This window comes from Zootoca vivipara, chromosome 15 (genome assembly GCF_963506605.1).
Source record: "Zootoca vivipara chromosome 15, rZooViv1.1, whole genome shotgun sequence".
NCBI classification, from domain to species: Eukaryota; Metazoa; Chordata; class Lepidosauria; order Squamata; family Lacertidae; genus Zootoca; species Zootoca vivipara.
The window spans coordinates 44,934,998-44,952,471 of record NC_083290.1 but is presented as its reverse complement, the minus strand read 5'-3'; the positions used below and the strand labels follow the sequence as shown (position 1 = coordinate 44,952,471).

The following is a 17,474-nucleotide window of genomic DNA, read 5'->3' as shown; positions in this document are numbered from 1 at the left end:
GTTTTCTGCTGCTCCAGAGAAGCTGACACGGAGCAATGGATTCAAACTTCAAGAAAGAAGATTCCACCTAAACATTAGGAAGAACTTCCTGACAGTAAGAGCTGTTTGGCAGTGAAATTTGCTGCCAAGGAGTGTGGTGGAGTCTCCTTCTTTGGAGGTCTTTAAGCAGAGGCTTGACAGGCATATGTCAAGAATGCTTTGATCGTGTTTCCTGCTTGGCAGGGGGTTGGACTGGATGGCCCTTGTGGTTTCTTCCAACTCTATGATTCTATGATCTGTCCTTAGCAGCCTAGAAGTCATTAGTTTTGATATTTACTTATTGCTTTTAAGAGTTTTAAATGATTTTTTTTAAAGTTCTAATAGTATTATTTCGAAATCACGTCAAAGTGCAAGTAGATAAATAGGTACCGCTCCAGCAGGAAGGTAAACAGTGTTTCTGTGCGCTGCTCTGGTTCGCCAGAAGCGGCTTAGTCATGCTGGCCCCATGCTGTATCCCGGCTCCCTCGGCCAATAAAGCAAGATGAGCGCCACAACCCCAGAGTCGTCCGCGACTGGACCTAATGGTCAGGGGTCCCTTTACCTTTACCTAACTTGTCACTCAGTTTATTTATACCCTGCCTTTCTTTCATCATGAAAATCTAGACAGTTCCTAGGCTGTTTCCCACCCAGACACTGACCAGACCCACATGGGCATAGCCCCCCCCCACTACACCCATGCAGACACAGTTCCCCTTCAGTGGGAGAAGGGGGGGAAATCTGGTCCCACACTGACACATTGACAGCCGCAACGTAGGATGCTGTGCAATTCAGCACCCAATTGCAGTGCAACACAGTCGATAGATAAACCCCACCCAGGGAGAACATATATCAGATGCTAAGAAAGGGCAGCAAAAGACCATGTACAGCAAAAGACCATGTAGGTCACAGGGGTGTAGCCAGGATCAAAACTAGGGGGGGGGCAAGCCATGGTCGTTCAGGGGTGGGGCCAAGGCACAGAAGGGGAGGGGCCACAAAGTGGGCGGGGCTAAAGGGCCAACGGGCCTGATGACATCGTGGCGGTGGCAGCAGCGGCCACCTTGTGCTTCTGGGGCTGGTAGCGTTGGCGGCTACCCTGCTTGGCTGGAGAGGACGGGAGGGTCGGGCAGGCGAGAGGGGGTGGCAGGGCGGGCGAGGGTGAGGCAAGACACGGCCGTAGCCACGACGGCTCCGAGGCGTTGCTGCATATCAGCATAATATTTCAACCATGGTTCAAGCCCCACCTTAGGAAAAAAATCCTGCATTGCAGGGGGTTGGACTAGATGACCCTTGTGGTCCCTTCCGACTACAATTCTATGATTCTATTGATATATTACCATAGCATATGCATCATTCTGCTTTCTTGAATTGTCCTACTCCTAGGCATAGCATCCAACTCCTAGAGGCCTAGGTGCCCCCCCCCCCAATTACTGGTAAATACCGTATTTGAAAGAGTCATCCCCCCATTTTGATGGGCTTTCTATGTGGGGCTTATCTGCCCCCCCCGTATTTTATTAAGGATGGAAGAGGGAGGGAAGGAAGGAAGAAATAGAGAGAGGGATAACTCATATTTGTGGGTGCCTCTGGGTGACGCAGTGATGCTGGAACTCTGCATGTACGGGAGCCTTGTAAGCAGCGTTCTCTCTGCTTGATTTACAGCAGGCACGTCCAACAGGTAGATTGTGATCTACCAGTAGATCACTGGATGTCTGTGGTAGATCACTGGTAGGTCACTGGCACCCCTAAAAAAAGCTCACCCAAAATTTTCCTCCTCCCTCAAAAAAATTGATCACCCCCAGTTTTAAACTCTGAGTAGATCAGAGTCTCTTGGGAGGTGGCCACCCCTGATTTACAGTATACAGATGCAGGAGGAGGGGCAGACTGGAACACCAATGCTTTTTATAAACATCACTGTGTCTGTCAAAGCTACAGCCCCCCCCTTTCTTATTCACTTCCTTTTAGCCTTGCAGAGCCACCTTAGTCAAATTGAATCCTCTGAGTCTGCACCCTCATTAAATCGCCAATAGAACTCTTAATGCTCCTGAATGCTCATTAACAAGTCCCACTTAAGAACAATAGGGTGAAATGGTCAGCTATCAAATCTTGCCTGGGGATATATGCTCCATTGTCTTAACTGCTTAACTACTGGTAGCCACTTTGCTTTATTTATTTGATGTGTTTTTGTTACTGCTGTGTCCCCCCCCCCCCAGCAAGCGGAGACTTAGCTGCTCTTGCTAAAGCAAAGCCTTTTCCACTTCAGTTTTTGGAGGGGAAAAGTGCTGGTTATGGTCTGTAAAATACATTAATTTTTTTGCTTCTAGGGGGGGCAGCTGCCCCCTCCTGCCCCCCCCTGCCTACGCCCATGGTAGGTCACAGGGGAATGCTGGTGAGAGGGAGAGGCAGTTTGCACAAAACAACTTGGCCTTCCTAACACTAGTGGAAACTGGAGCTGAATCACAACACTTATCTGCCTAGAACACACTTTTCCTTTTTTTTCATTTTAAAAAACAAGTTTATTGATCAATTTAAAACTTTACATAAAACAAAAACACCTCAAATACTTCGAATCTTACAAGTCATAACCGTTTCCTATATCTCTGTATATAAAAACCCCCTTCCCCCCTCCCACCCTCCCTGCTCCCACCCCTCTCCACCCTTTCTTTCCTACCCTTTTCCTTGACGTCTTCTCTCCCTCCCCCCTGTGACCCTTGATCCTTTATTCATATTGTACATTACATATGTCAACTCTAGAGCCTGGAGAAAGAATTCAAAAAAAGTCATTAACATTAAAAATATTGGAAAAGAAGACAAAAACAAAGGGTTGGTGTGTGTTTCTTTCCTTTTCCTTTCGTATTCACCTTCCTGCCAATCCCTGATGTATTTGTTAAACTCATGCGAACGTACTAAACCTAGTATATTTCTCTATTATACACATCTAATACGTCCATTTTTCTTCATGCATCAAAACCTTATGTATACAATTACTTTTTTCCTTCCCCTTCTTTTTTTTCCAATCAATTATTACCAAATCCAGTGCACCTTTAGTATATTTTTGAATATATAGTTTATATTTTGACCAATTTTCCGAGAAGTTTTTTTGTGATTTGCCCTTCAGGTTATTAGTTAGTAAGGCCATTTCTGCCAATTCCTGTAATTTATTTTGCCATTCTATCAAAGTAGGGGCTTCAGCCTCCTTCCATTTTTTCGCAATTAATAGCCTTGCTGGCTGAAAAGGTCTCTGCCTTAGGTGTTAATAATAATAATTCAGTAGGAGAGCACTTCAATCTCTCAGGACATTCTATACAAGATCTCAAAGTAGCTGTCTTATTACAAAAGAATTTCAGAAATAGACTGGAAAGAGAAGTTGCTGAACTGCAACTCATTACCAAACTTTGAACCATGGAGAGACCTGGCCTGAACAAAGACATTGGATTCTTATCTCATTATACACTATAAAGGTATATTTAGCCATCTCACCCCTTGCTTTTTCCTGTAAGACAAATTGCAGTCATTAACAGTCATCAATGAGTTTCCACACCTATCAGTCAAATACCCATTCCCACCAACCTTCTGAGTAAAACCCCTCCCCACCCTCTCACTATATATAAGGGTCTGGTGACTTCTGTTTCAGTGCATCTGAAGAAGTGTGCATGCACACAAAAGCTCATACCAGTGACAAACTTAGTTGGTCTCTAAGGTGCTACTGGAAGGATTTTTCTTTTTTTTTTGTTTCGAATAACAATAATGATGATAATAATATATTATTTATACCCCACCCATCTGGCTGGGTTTCCCCAACCACTATGGGCAGCTTCCATGAGAATATTAAAATAATTATTAAACATTAAAAGCTTCCCTAAACAGCATAGCTGCCAAGTTATCCCTTTTTTTAAGGGATTTTCCATTATGCTGAATAGGCTTCCTCGTGAGAAAAGGGAAAACTTGGCAGCTATGCTAAACAGGGCTGCCTTCAGATGTCTTATAAAAGTCTGGTAGTTGTTTTTCTCTTTGACCTCTGGTGGGAGGGCGTTCCACAGGGTGGGTGCCACTACCGAGAAGGTTCCCTATAACCTCACTTCTCGCAGCCAGGGAACCACTAGAAGGCCCTTGGCGCTGGAGGTGGAGACGCTCCTTCAGGTATACTGGACTGTTCAGTTTGTATTGCTTTAAAACCTATGTATGACTGTTTTTTGTACTGTTAAAAACTATTTTAGCTCTTTTTATATGTCTGTTATCGCCTCAAGACATGTATGTAAAAGGCGATTTCTAAATAATAATAAAGTCTATCCAAACTTTGCCTTGGAACTCCAAACTCTCCGGTGGGGTTCAAGCTGCCTCCTCTGTCCCTTTCCTGGGATTGGAAGTCTCTGGAAGCTGCTGCTGCCTCCCAGTGTTTGTGGCACCCATTGATTTGTGTCTTCCTGGGTGCCTAGCAAAAGGAACGTTCCCTCCCTGGATGGATCTTGAAATCTCACCCCAGGGAAGGCTGTGTGTGTGGTCTGCACAGTCCCCCCTGTGTGCTGTGTGTCTTTCTCTTCTTCCTCCCTTTTCAGATGTTATGCAAGCCAGAAGGAAGGCCTGGGGACTCAGTGTTATTTATATTTATTTCAGCTGTTTTTGTACCACTTAATCAGATTGCCATAAATCATACAGGGTTGCCAGGGACAGGTCTTTCAGCCATCAAATGCCCAAATTGAAACAGGAATCTTTTAAAATTTCTCCTAAAAGCTGATGATGAAGGAGAGTGACACCCCATTAAGGGAGTATGTTACACAAATGGGGAGCCACCACCAATAAGGCCCTGTTATAGGTCACCACCAACTGGGATGCTTCCTTTGTGTGAGTTGGAGTTTGCATAGTGGGGTGAGGTGGGGCCTTCCCCCTCAAGTAATGGAGCTGATCACCTGGCCCTTTCAACATGGACTGCAATGTGTCTATAGGTTCCTGACTCCTGCTGTCCCATTTCCCCCCTTCCAGGAATGTGAAAGCAATCCATGCTGCGAGCCAAATTGTCTGTTGAGAAGAGGGAAAGCCTGTGCCCATGGTGATTGTTGCTGGTCAAGGTATTGCAGGGTAAGCTAGCCTCAAGTGATTCTCATGCCCTCTTAGAGATGCCAGAGAATTTTGAAAGAAACGGGTGCAAATCACCCATGCTCACTTGTTTGTCCCTTGTCCATAATGGAAATCAGTCCAATGTTCACTGTTACTGTTGCTTTCAGTTTGCAAAACTGTTTACACCTCCTCCCCACTGTTTGTGTTTTGTTTCTTTTGCATTGGAATGAATGGACAGCAAATAAAGACAGCAAAGTTTATGTAACTATGTGAATTACATATGTTACAAGATTTCACCACAGCAACTATAAAACTGCTGGCACATTTGTGAAACCAAGCAGGGTCTGCTATGGTTTCAAATTGGATGGTGGACCACGTGTTGAAATTTCCTGCATAGAATCCTAGGATTCTAACAAGAGCAGTGTTGCATGAAGGGGAGAATGGGAAACGATGCCGTCTGACCTCTCTGTGTGTGTGCCAGCAATGGGCTAAATATGCCATTGCCTCCACAGCCTGGTTTCTGTCATTCAGAGCACTCAATAGCCAAGTTATCCTGGCTATTGAGGTGGCAGGGGAGGATCACTGGTGATCAAAAAGTATACAGCATTCATATCACCCAGTCCAGACATAACAATAAGCCATAATGTTAAAGTGAATGTGCCTCCTCCAGCCCTGGGCTCAATCATCTGACTGCGCAGTGCTCACTTCTCCTGGGGAGGAGATAAGCAGCAACTGCTTCCTGTTTTAAATGAACCGCAGTGGGTTTTTACATCCAAACTGGGAAATGCCGTTAGTTTAAACTCTGATTTATTTTCCTGGGACATTCTTGGAATTACAGAAGCCTTTCTGGATTCTGATTTGATTCCAGAATGTCCCTTTCCCCCCTCCAGCCCCACCACCAAGTTTGGGGAGGAGAATGAGCAAGTGATTGCAGCCAGCATTTGCACTTGCTGTGGATACCTTGTGAAATGGAGCCCTCAGGCACATGGGAGGCCGGTTCCTGCTGGAGCAGAGCTGGTGGGTGCCTGCAGTACTCTTGCTGGTCCCTCTCTGCTGCAGCATGGTGACCTGAGGTGTGGTGCGGGTGAAGGAAGTGAGGAGGGAAGGGACCGAGCAGCTACCAAGTAGGGGCTGTGGCAAGGGAGGCAGTCAGTCAACATGTGGCAGCATGCTTCTTTTGGTGCCACACTCCCATGCGAGTCAGCACAACAGCTGAGGAATGTTGAAGGGTATGTACTTGGCTTGTTTCAATGAGCCACAGTTTACAAACCTGTTACACCAATCCTTTCTCACCTTCACTGGCTCTCAGTTCATTTCTGGGTTCGTTTTAAGTGCTGGTTCTGATTTACAAGGCCCTGCAGAAATGTGGACACCATTACCCCACTATCTATCTATGTCTGTCTATCCCAGTACAGTCATACTTGGTTCTCAAATGCCTTGGTATGCGTACGTTTTGGCTCCCAAACGCCAAAAACTGGGAAGTAAGTTTTCTAACGTTCTTTGGAAGCCAAAAGTCGGACACCACTTATGTGGCTTCCGATTGAGTGCAGGAAGCTACTGCAGCCAATCAGAAGCTGCGCCTTAATTTTCGAACAGTTCTGGGAGTCGAACGGGCTCCCAGAACGGATTAAGTTTGATAACCAAGGTACTGTCAGTGTTTTGGAAAAATATGGCAAAGCTTCTGACCTGCTTTACCTGGCTCAAAAGAGTCCACGAAAAGAGTGTCCTTGCAGAGTATATTCTGCTTTTATTCTTAAAAGTCTTTAACTGCAGAACGACTGTACAGACATCAACACCACCAGCTTTCTCTAACCAACCAACTAACTAAACACCACTAACATATATACTGGTACAATACAATTAGGTGAAAGTTTGCATGAGTCACCGCAGACTGCTGACTTATGCTGACTCTGCTCCCCCAGCATTAAAGAAACAGCGGCCAATTTTTAGCCGTGACACCCCTTCTGTTTCTTTAAATGCAAAAACTCCAACAGAAAACAAAACATACATATACTAATGCAATGCATGACTGACTATCTTCATACACTTGGATAGGCAAATCTACTTTACAATCTAGATCTTTTAGTATCTGTATAAACCACACGATTTCATTGCATGCTAGCGACAGGCTCCCATATTCTGCGTCACAGGATGAGGTTGCTACAAATCCTTGTTTCTTTGAACGCCATCCAATTATGGAATTGGCAAACATCACAACCATTCCACTTGTAGATTTTCTGGTAGTTATGCAGCTCCCCCAGTCTGCACCAACAAATACTTCTAGCCTCTCATCTTGTGTACTAGATATTTTAAACATACACTTGCCGTCCCCTTTAGATATCGGATAAGCCTTTTCAAACCACACCAATCAACAGTACTGGGTTTAGATACACGTTGGCTCAGAACATTTGTAGCACATGCAATGTCTGGCTTTGACCACTGGCTTAAATACAGCAATGATCCTATTTTTGAGTGATACAACTCAGGCTGATCAAATTCATCATCACACACTATCTTTGTGAAATCTGGTATCATGGGAGTTTGAACTGGTTTGCAGTTTTCCATGCCAAAATGCTCTATCAGATGATTAATTTTCTCTTTCTGGCTCAATAGAAAGCTTCCATCAGCTTCTCACCTTACTTCTACTCCCAAGTAATTGCTTACAGGCCCCAAGGCTTTAAGCTTAAACCTCTTTTCCAGCTGACTAGTGAGCTTCTGGATTTCATCTGTGGAACTCCCTGCTACAAGCAAATCATCTACAAAGACTAAGAGCATTAGATATTTGTCGCCTGTCCCCTTGGTGTACAGGCATGGATCAGCCACACTCTTTTTAAAACCTAGTTTTACAAGGGCTTCATTTAAACATTGGTTCCAACATCTTCCACTTTGTTTGAGACCATAGACAGCCTTTTTCAAACGCCAGACTGCACCATTCCTCTCTTCAAAACCTGGGGGTTGTCTCATTAACACTTCATAGTCTAAATTTGCATGCAAATATGCAGCATCAACATCAAAATGGTGGACTGCTAGTTTTCTTACAGCAGCAATGGAAAGCATTAAACGAAAAGTTTCACTCTTTACAGTGGGAGAAAACACTTCATCATAGCTCTCCCCTTTAATCTGAGTGAACCCTCTGGCTACTAATCTGGCTCTGAAACGTGGCTCCCCCGATGCAAGGGTTTTTCTTTTGTAGACCCACTTGCATGACACCACTCTGCCACCAGGTGGCGGCACTATGACCTCAAACACTTTGCTGCATTTAAAAGAGTCCATTTATTCTTTCATAGCTTGTTGCCACAAAGCACGTTCCCCAGGGGGTAAGTTTAAGACTTCATCATAACTTTGTGGCTCTACACAATTCATATTACATGCTGTCACTCCTAGGGTCAAACGCTGAGGAGGTACACCCTTGTTTGAACGCTGAGAACGTCTAGGCAAAACTACTTCTTCCTGCTCACTTATCTCTGGCTCTTCTTCCTCTACCTCTAGAGAAGAAGTATCATCTATTGCCACATCTTTTGGGGAAATCTGTGCCTCCTCCTCCTCCTGCTCCTGTGTTGCCAATGGCTGAGAATAAGCCTCCTCTCTTACTTGCAGGGGCAGTAGGCAATCTGGGTTTGCATGGATCATGGTCCACCTGTCCTGGTCAGCAAAGTCTGCGCTTCGTGACAAAACCACGCGTCCTGGGCGTAAATTGAAACGCCGCCCTTTGCCATAGGAATGATATCCCACAAAACGCAGTCTCTGTGCTCTAGCGCCCCCTTTTTGGCGCTGAGCTTTGGGGATATTTACATGTGCCCAAGAACCCCAATTATGGAGCATCGTCCACTCTGGTTCTTTCCCAAACAATACACGAAAAGGAATATCCTTTATAGAGCTAGACCAGGTTCTATTTATCAGGAAGTTCGCTGTGAGGAGAGCTTCACCCCACAGCCTATGGTTGTGACCTAATCCTGCATCCACTAGCAGGCAGTCCTTTACTGATTGTATTACAGCCCCATGTCTTTCACACAGACCATTTTCTGCAGGACTATAAGGGTTAGTTAAACGATGAGTCTTTAACTGCAGAACGACTGTACAGACGTCAACACCACCAGCTTTCTCTAACCAACCAACTAACTAAACACCAATAACATATATACTGGTACAATACAATTAGGTGAAAGGTTGCATGAGTCACCGCAGACTGCTGACTCATGCTGACTCTGCTCCCCCAGCATTAAAGAAACAGCGGCCAATTTTTAGCCGTGACAGGTACCACTGTTACTTTTTATTCTGAATGGCAGCAGGTAGTGTGGAGGGGCAGTTGACCACCTGACCACTGGTTGCCATGTGGCTGCTGCATACCGGAGGGGTAAAGGGTAAGCACAATTCAAATACAGTGTTAGATTGGCTCTGCTGGGACATTTTCACCTCACCCGTCCTCCCCTATCTCCCGGTAAGCAGCAGCAATGTGAACAGTTATCTGTGAGGTGTGTGCCATTTATGTTGGGATATGTCATTCCATTAAGGAGAAGACGTGTGAGATTGTTACATGTCACATGTCTGTTTATGTTCCAGCACAGTGTGCTGAGAACTTCCATTGTGTACAGCTTTTGCGACTCTCTCTGAGGAGACAAAGGAGAGACGACATGTTTTCTTTGTCCTGATTTATGCTTAATAAATCTGCTTGTAATTATGCTTTCACAAGCTTCTCCACACCACTTCTGTTCACGCAGCATGATCTGCTAATTTAGTGTGCTCAGACTTCTGAAGTCTGAGTTGCTGGCTACGTTGCTCTAGAGATCGGGGGATCGTCCAGCATGTAAACTGGAAGGGCATGATCCAGCTGGGGCCTAGCCAGCTGGCCTCTCAACCCCCTCTGGATGGTAACAATTTATGCACCCTGCTGCCCAGTACTGGCAGAAGCTGTCAAAGGTCCAATTATTGGCCCATTTAGCTCAATATTGTCTCCAATGACAGGCGGGGGCTCTCCAGCGGACAGTCCTTAGCCCTACCTGGAGATACTGAGGATTGAACCTGAGACCTTTTGTGTTCAAGCTCTTCCCCAAAGCAGGATTGCAGGATGGTGAGGGATGCAGAGCAAATGTTGAATATATGAAGCCCACAAGCAGCCTCCAGAGGGCCTTTGCTGAGGAATAGGATCCATGATTAAGATGCAGAATATATGGAGACAGTGGATAGAGAGTTTCTCTTTCATAATGCTAGAACTTGGGATCACCCAAGTGGATTGTTTTCTTTGATGGAGTTGTAATACAGCAAGATGCTCATACTACTGATGTATGGAAGGGATCAGATTTCTTGTTTTATGTACTTTCAGTCTATTGAGTGGGCATTGTTATTCATACAAATCTGTGTTATGAATTTTAAGGGTGTGAACAAAACGTGTTTGAAAGAGCAGTAGGCTTAATCAGTCCATCATTAGGGAGCAGGCTATTCCCTTCTCCTGAAGCTGGGATGTGACACCATTTCATTAGCCAAAGATAAAGGTAAAGGGACCCCTGACAATTAAGTCCAGTCGCGAACAACTCTGGGGTTGCGGCGCTCATCTCACTTTATAGACCAAGGGAGCCGGCGTTTGTCCACAGACAGTTTTCCGGGTCATGTGGCCAGCATGACTAAGCTGCTTCTGGTGAAACCAGAGCAGCACACGGAAACACCGTTTACCTTCCCGCCAGAGCGGTGCCTATTTATCTACTTGCACTTGCGTGCTTTCGAACTGCTAGCTGCTATTTCTAGGGATCGTTTTGTGGGTTTCACAAAATTGCATGCTTTTGTTCTAATGTGTTCCTTTACCTGTGCTTATGCTCTTAAGAACTGTTCTAAGTTGCAAGGAAACATTTTGTGTGCTTTCACTGAGCAGCTGACAAGTTCTATTATTACAATTATTAGCAGAAACAACATAAACAACCCTGTTTCCCACCCCTGCACCACTTCATAGAGAGCTGGAAACAATGCTAATGTGATGGCAGGATATCAGGAGGGCCCCCCCACCAGTCTTGACCACACATTATCAAGGAGAAGGTAGCATCTACGCAAAGCAGAGTTTGAGGTCTAAGTATGTGCCAAAACGCCTGCAGAGATCAATGTCTCAGAGGCCTGAAATGCAACTCAGAGCTTTCCTTTCTCTTTTCTTCCTGCCAGTTGAAAGCAAAAGGGACATTATGCAGAGGCACTAAAGATGAATATTGTGATCTGAAGGAGTATTGCAATGGTACCTCTGCTGAGTGCACAGAGAATTTTTATGTCCAGGATGGACAGAATTGTGAGGGGGAGACGGGGATTTGCATGGAAGGAACATGCCAAAGTGCGGATTTGTGGTGCCGCAAAGTATTTGGAAAAGGTAACTGAAAGCAGTTCTTTCTCCCATCTCTCCCTCTGAACAGCCCTTCTCTCTTTCCTTCTCTGTCCTTCATTCCCCACACCTCTTCAGACTAGAAGATTTTGATTTTTAATATGCAGCAACCCCCTGGAAGCTGCTGTGTACATCACTCATGCATCCCTTTTCAGGTGTCTGGCAGTGTCTGACAGGCCATTACAGAGCATTATGTCCCCAATCTGCAGCCTCAGGAAAGAGAGCAGTGGGATTCTGTCAGCTCATCTGAAAGACCAACAGTTTTTGATTCCTCCCCACTGAATCATTCCATTCTAGCTACCGTATTTTTCCGTCTATAAGATGCCCCCATGTATAAGGTGCCCCCTATTTTTGGGGACTCAGATTTAAGAAAATGGGGGGGGGGAGATGGGCCAGAGTATAAGGACACCCCCTAATGTTTGACATTATTTTTTAGGAAAAAAGCCTACTCTTATACACGGAAAAATACGGTGATCATTAGAAGAATGTCATAAGTTCTAAGAACTAGTACCTGAGCTTTCTCCCCCCCCCCCACTTCCCTCTCAATCCCTTTTTCCTTTTGTCCATTAGATTGTAAGCCTGAGAGCAGGAACCATCTTATCAATGATATTTCTGTGCCATCCTGGAAACCTTTTGTTGCTGCTGCCGCCAGTGCTGCTAAAGAATAGGATGAAAATGCTTCATATAAATGAATAATAATTCCGATCTATATTGCAGATTCAAAAAGTGGATCTTCTCAGTGTTATGAGGAAATCAACAGTCAAAAGGACAGGATGGGGCATTGTGGTTCCTCTGCCAAAGGATATGAGAACTGTCAGTGGCAGTACGTTTTGAACAAAGATGGAAATTGTGTGATGAGAAGGTCACATTCCTACCACTAAGAGCATTTATGGAATACAGCCCAAAGCAGTGGTGTTTGTGCAGCAGGAAGTTTTACAGGGTGGATATACAGGGTACAACTTATTCTGCCACACACCAGTACCTGATGTGTGCTAAAACTCTTTTGAATCAGCATCACTTGACAGCATGATACAGAGGCCATAGTCCAGGCAAACAGCAGATGTGGTAAAACTACTAGAATTTTGGCTCCCTCTTTTGTGCAAAAGCCACAAATTTGGTTAAACTACTGTTATATAATGAGTGCCTGAGTTCTGGTCGACACAACTGGCAATCTGGAGTGTTCCAGTCCAGGACCAAAATTGCCTTCTCCTCAGCAGTTTTATGAGGAGCAGACTAGAACAGGTGTGGAAAAACTTTGGCCTTCCAGGTGCTGCTGCATTGGCCATGGACCATGTAGGCTGGAGCTGATTGGTGCTGTAGTTCAGCAGCATCTGGAGAGCCAAATGTTCCTCACACCTGGACTAGAACAACCAGCATACCAAATGGTTACACAACCTTTCCGAATCTTGTGTCCTCCATGTGTTTTGGATTGCACTTCCTATCATTTCCTGCCAATCATGTGATGCTTGGGCTGATGGGAGTTGTAGTCCAAAGCATCAGCATATGACTTTGCTGGCCTTTTGGCAGCATATTCCAGGTCAATTATAATAGAATCATAGGATCATGGAATTGTGGAGTTGAAAGGGTCCCAAGGTTAACCTAGTCCAGCCCCCTGCAATGCAGGAATCTCAGCTAAAGCATCCGTACAGATGGCCATCTGCTTAAAAACCTCCAAGGAATGAGAGTTCACAACCTTCCAAAGGAACTCCCAAAGTTCCACTGTTTATCATCTAAGAAGGTTTTCCCTGGTGTTTCATTGGAATCTCCTCTCTTGTAACTGGAAGCCATTGGTTTGAATCTTATTCTCCAGAACACGAGAAAACAAACTTGTTCTCTCTTCCATATGACAGCCCTTGAGATGTTTGAAGATGGCTGTCATATCTCCTCTCAGTCTCCTCTGTTCCAGGCTAAACATACCCAGCTCCTTCAACCATTCCTAATAAGGCTTGGTTTGAGCTATGCTCATGCAATTCCCCTTTTCAGGAATTCTGGCAATGAACCAACCACTTTATGTGTAGGTGCTCCAATAGCTGTGTTACGGGATATTCATTCTTCTAGGCATCTGATATCACCCGTGAGTCCTCCCACACACCCATGCTTCTTTTGCAGGGACCTCAAGTGTGGCAAGCTGGTGTGTGAATATCCAGGTAAAAAGCCTTATGCTATTGAAAATGCAGCAATAATTTACGCAAAGGTGCAGAATCGCTTGTGTGTCACTTTGGACTACATGAAAGGGCCGGGAGTGAAGGACCCATTCTTGGTTCGTGATGGCTCCATCTGTGGGGATAATAAGGTAAGGGTCTGAAGCATTGATTCTGAAGCAGTCCCAAATCAGGTTTGATTTCTGGTCTGGATAGTGCAGTTCTGTTGGTGTGGACAAATTGCCAGGAAGGTTGGGGCCTCTATCCTGCAAAAGAAAATTGGAGCAAACTGTACTGCTCTGGGATGTGGTGCATTTGCAAGGGTCAGGCAGGACGCAAGCCATGCTCTGGAAAAGACAAAAATGAAGCTGTTCCAGCAAGGAGCTGGGACAGGCTATTTGTTAGCATCACTTATGCTGCAAGATGCTGCTCTGCTTACAGGAGCCAAGCCTTCTTCAGTAATCTCTTGAATTCCTCAGAGTGGGGAAGGTTCAGGTCCTCGTGGGTCTTCCGCAGTGGAGTCAGAGGACAGCGGTGTCACATCCCTGGGTTCATCTGATAACAGTACTTCTGGGGCAGGCCCTGCTTTCCTCCTGCTTCAGGTTCAGAGCTGTAGCCTTGTGAAGAGACTTGCTTCCACCTACTTTCAAGTTTTCTATTTACACAATATTTCCCCCCCCCTGCATTATTTTTGTACAGACTTCCCAACCTATCATTATGTGATATTCTCAATAAGCCTTGTTTTGCTGTTGTTTTACTTGGTAAACACAAAATACACTATCCATATTGTCAAAATGAATTGTTTATTTGGATTCCTGTGCTTTTGAAGTGAAATGTGGTAGATGTGGCTACATTAATATACACACTGGTGCCACTTTAAACAGTAATGGCTTCCACCAAAGGAACCTGGGCGCTCTAGTTTGTTAAGGGTGCTGAGAGTTGTAAGGAGACAACCATGGGGTTACAATTCTGGAAATTCTGGAGTTTTCTGGAAAGAGGGATTGACTGTCACAGTACATTGTTCTGGGAATTATAGCTCTGGAGCGGGAGGAGTAGGGGTCTCTTAACAACTCTCAGCACCCTTAACAAAACTACAGCTCCCATAATTCTCCCTCCCGGAAGGCTTTAAATGTCTAGTGCAGATATAGCCTGTACAGTGGTACCTCGGTTTACGAACAACTCGGAACCCAAACGCTGCAAACCTGGAAGTAGGTGTTCTGGTTTGCAAACTTTGCCCCGGAAGCCAAACGTGTTCCTGAGCTTCCGTCCTCAGCTTTCTGAGTACCCCGCATAGTAATTAAGCCTTTCCCCTCCTGCTTCTGCCCTTGCGCGGCTAGTTTGTGTCCCCCCATTTTAATTTAAACCTTTTTCCTCCCACTTCTGCCCTTGCACTGCTCATCTGATGTCCCCCCCCCAATCATAATTAAAGCCTTCTGTTTCTGACTGCAGTGTTCTGAGGTGATATTTGGTGCTTTTTTGCGTTTTTGTTTGTGTGAATTTTTCATTTTAGTGACTATGGCTTGTTTTTCGTTTTATGGCTACCATCAGTGCAGGTAAGGGGGGAAATTAATTTTAATTTTTATCTTTTACAATACTGTCTTATTTATTTTATAGTACAGAACATTTATTATTGCTTTCATTTTATGGATCAGTGGTCTTGTTACCGTAGATAGCAAAATTCATGTTAAATTGCTGTTTTAGGGGTTGGTTTTCATAGTCTGGAACAGATTAATCCATTTTTCATTACTATATATGGGAGAGCATGCCTAGGTTTAAGAATGCTTTGGTTTAAGAACGGACATCTGGAACGGATTAAGTTGTAAACCGAGGTACCACTGTATTGATATGCATTTACGCTGTTCTGTTCTGAGCCACTTTGGGCACATTTATGTAGGAAAGCAGCATACAAATAGAAATAATAAAGGGACCCCTAACCATTAGGTCCAGTCGTGACCGACTGGGGTTGCGGCGCTCGGCTTCCAGGTCATGTGGCCAGCATGACAAAGCCGCTTCTAGCGAACCAGAGCAGTGCACGGAAACGCCGTTTACCTTCCTGCTGGAGCGGTACCTATTTATCTACTTGCACTTTGATGTGATTTCGAACTGCTAGGTTGGCAGGAGCAGAGACCGAGCAACGGGAGCGCGGGGATTCGAACCGCCGACCTTCTGATCAGCAAGCCCTAGGCTCCACCCGCACCCCCAATAAATGCATATTACCTGTTAAAATGGAGATGACAGGGGTGTATGGAAAAGGTGTACAACCCCCCTCTTTCCCTCTGCATGCAATTTGTCTCCCATCCAGCCTCCTCTGTAAGTTACTTATGTGTGTCCAGCCTCAAAGGGCAAAGGTCTCTCATGGCTATTATTCCATGTGGCTGCCTCTTCGCCTGAAGTGGTCCCAATTTTATTTTTTAGGTTTGCATGACCCAGAAGTGTGTGGACAGGTCTGTATTAAAAACAACTTGTGATCCAGTGAAAAAGTGCAACAGGAAAGGAGTGAGTAAAAGAAACATTATTTTCCTAATAGTATCAGATGTGTGGCATATTGCCTTGCAAATACGTTTAACAGTCATTCCCTCCCCAGGGATACTTGGGAAAGGCAGCTTTTCCTTTTATTCAATTTTTGCATCTCTTTACTCAGCCAGAACGAGACAAGTTACAGGGATAGCAACATATGAAATAATATAAATATAGAATAAGAATCCTGTTGTCAATGCTGGTGGGCAGATACCTATAACATTAAAAGAAAAAAAAAGATTGTTCTGGTGTTTTCCCATCACACCTGCTAACCTTTGGAATTCTAAAATTCTGACATCTGGATAAAATCAGGGGTGTAACCTGGGACAGGTCAAGGGGTGGAGCCGGGAGCCTAATGACCTCTAGTACGGTATTCTTCAATCTTGGGTCCCTAGGTTGTTATGTATCCAGTGGTCTGTGTTTGCCATAGCTTGAGTCTGGACTAAGGATTCTGAGCTCCTGTGTTCTGATTTGATACGTGATATCAGAATTCATCAGAAATGGATATCAGAATCCCTCTAATGTGAATTAATTTCACATATTAATAATTTTAACATATTTAAAATTGTCTGGGGCATTTTTTTTGGGGGGGGGAGGCTACTTCGGACAAGGAGCTGAGTCAATGGATTAACCACTTGTGCTTTGTATAAAGCTTTTTTCGTCAGAGAGACTGAATATTATTGAAGGATTTTCTTTCCAGGCTTGGGAGGTTAAAAGATGGGGGAAATTAAAACTGTTCTTGCTGGGTTGAATTTCTGTGATAAAGATGAATATATTGCCCAGGATGATGTTCCTGTTCCAAACTTTTTAAATTATTTTTTACCTCTTTTTTATAAAAAAAAATTTTTACCTCTTTTTTTAAAAAAATATTTTTAATAGAATATACAGTATTCCTTTTTTTAAAGCAAAACATATTATTAATCAGTATAACCAATTGCTTCTCTCGCCCTTTTATTCCCTCCCATCCCTCCCTCTCCCACACTCCAAAGACTTCCCTCAGCTCCCCTCTCTGGTTTGTTTATACATATTATTCTCTGCATGTTATAAAATTGTACATATCATTACTTTATCTATCATGTGTTCTACTAATAAATTTGTGGATGTTTATTCAAAACCTGCCAAGGAGTCCAAATCCTTTTGTTGTTTATTTTATATAATTTTTAAAAAGTTCCCATTCTTCCTTGAAGTCACGGTTGTCCTTCTCACAAAGTTTATATGTTAAATTTGCCAGTTCCGCATAACGCATCAGTATTTCTTGTCATTGTTCTTTCATTGGGATTTCGTCATTCTTCCAATACTATTGCCGCTGTTGTAGCATACATACATGAATAAGTTCTTTGTTTTCCTTGGCAGGTCTTGTCCTAAAATCCCTAACAAAAATGCTTCTGGTTTCT

At 44.2% G+C, this 17,474-nt stretch overlaps 1 protein-coding gene across 12 annotated transcripts in view; it reads left to right on the top strand.

The window, feature by feature from the left end:
* The window catches only part of LOC118096848 (disintegrin and metalloproteinase domain-containing protein 2), a 74,783-nt gene that overhangs the window by 32,718 nt on the left and 24,591 nt on the right, over positions 1–17,474 (top strand). For 9 of the 12 annotated variants that reach the window (XM_035139127.2, XM_060268474.1, XM_060268473.1 and 6 more), the window contains 5 exons: positions 4,993–5,088; positions 11,212–11,410; positions 12,140–12,245; positions 13,532–13,715; positions 15,979–16,059. In XM_035139127.2, coding sequence (XP_034995018.1) covers positions 4,993–5,088; positions 11,212–11,410; positions 12,140–12,245; positions 13,532–13,715; positions 15,979–16,059 — 666 coding nt within the window. Of the gene's footprint in view, positions 1–4,992; positions 5,089–11,211; positions 11,411–12,139; positions 12,246–13,531; positions 13,716–15,978; positions 16,060–17,069; positions 17,093–17,474 lie in introns of all 12 variants that reach the window. The other 3 variants (XM_035139132.2, XM_060268476.1, XM_060268475.1) reach the window with 2 other exon arrangements.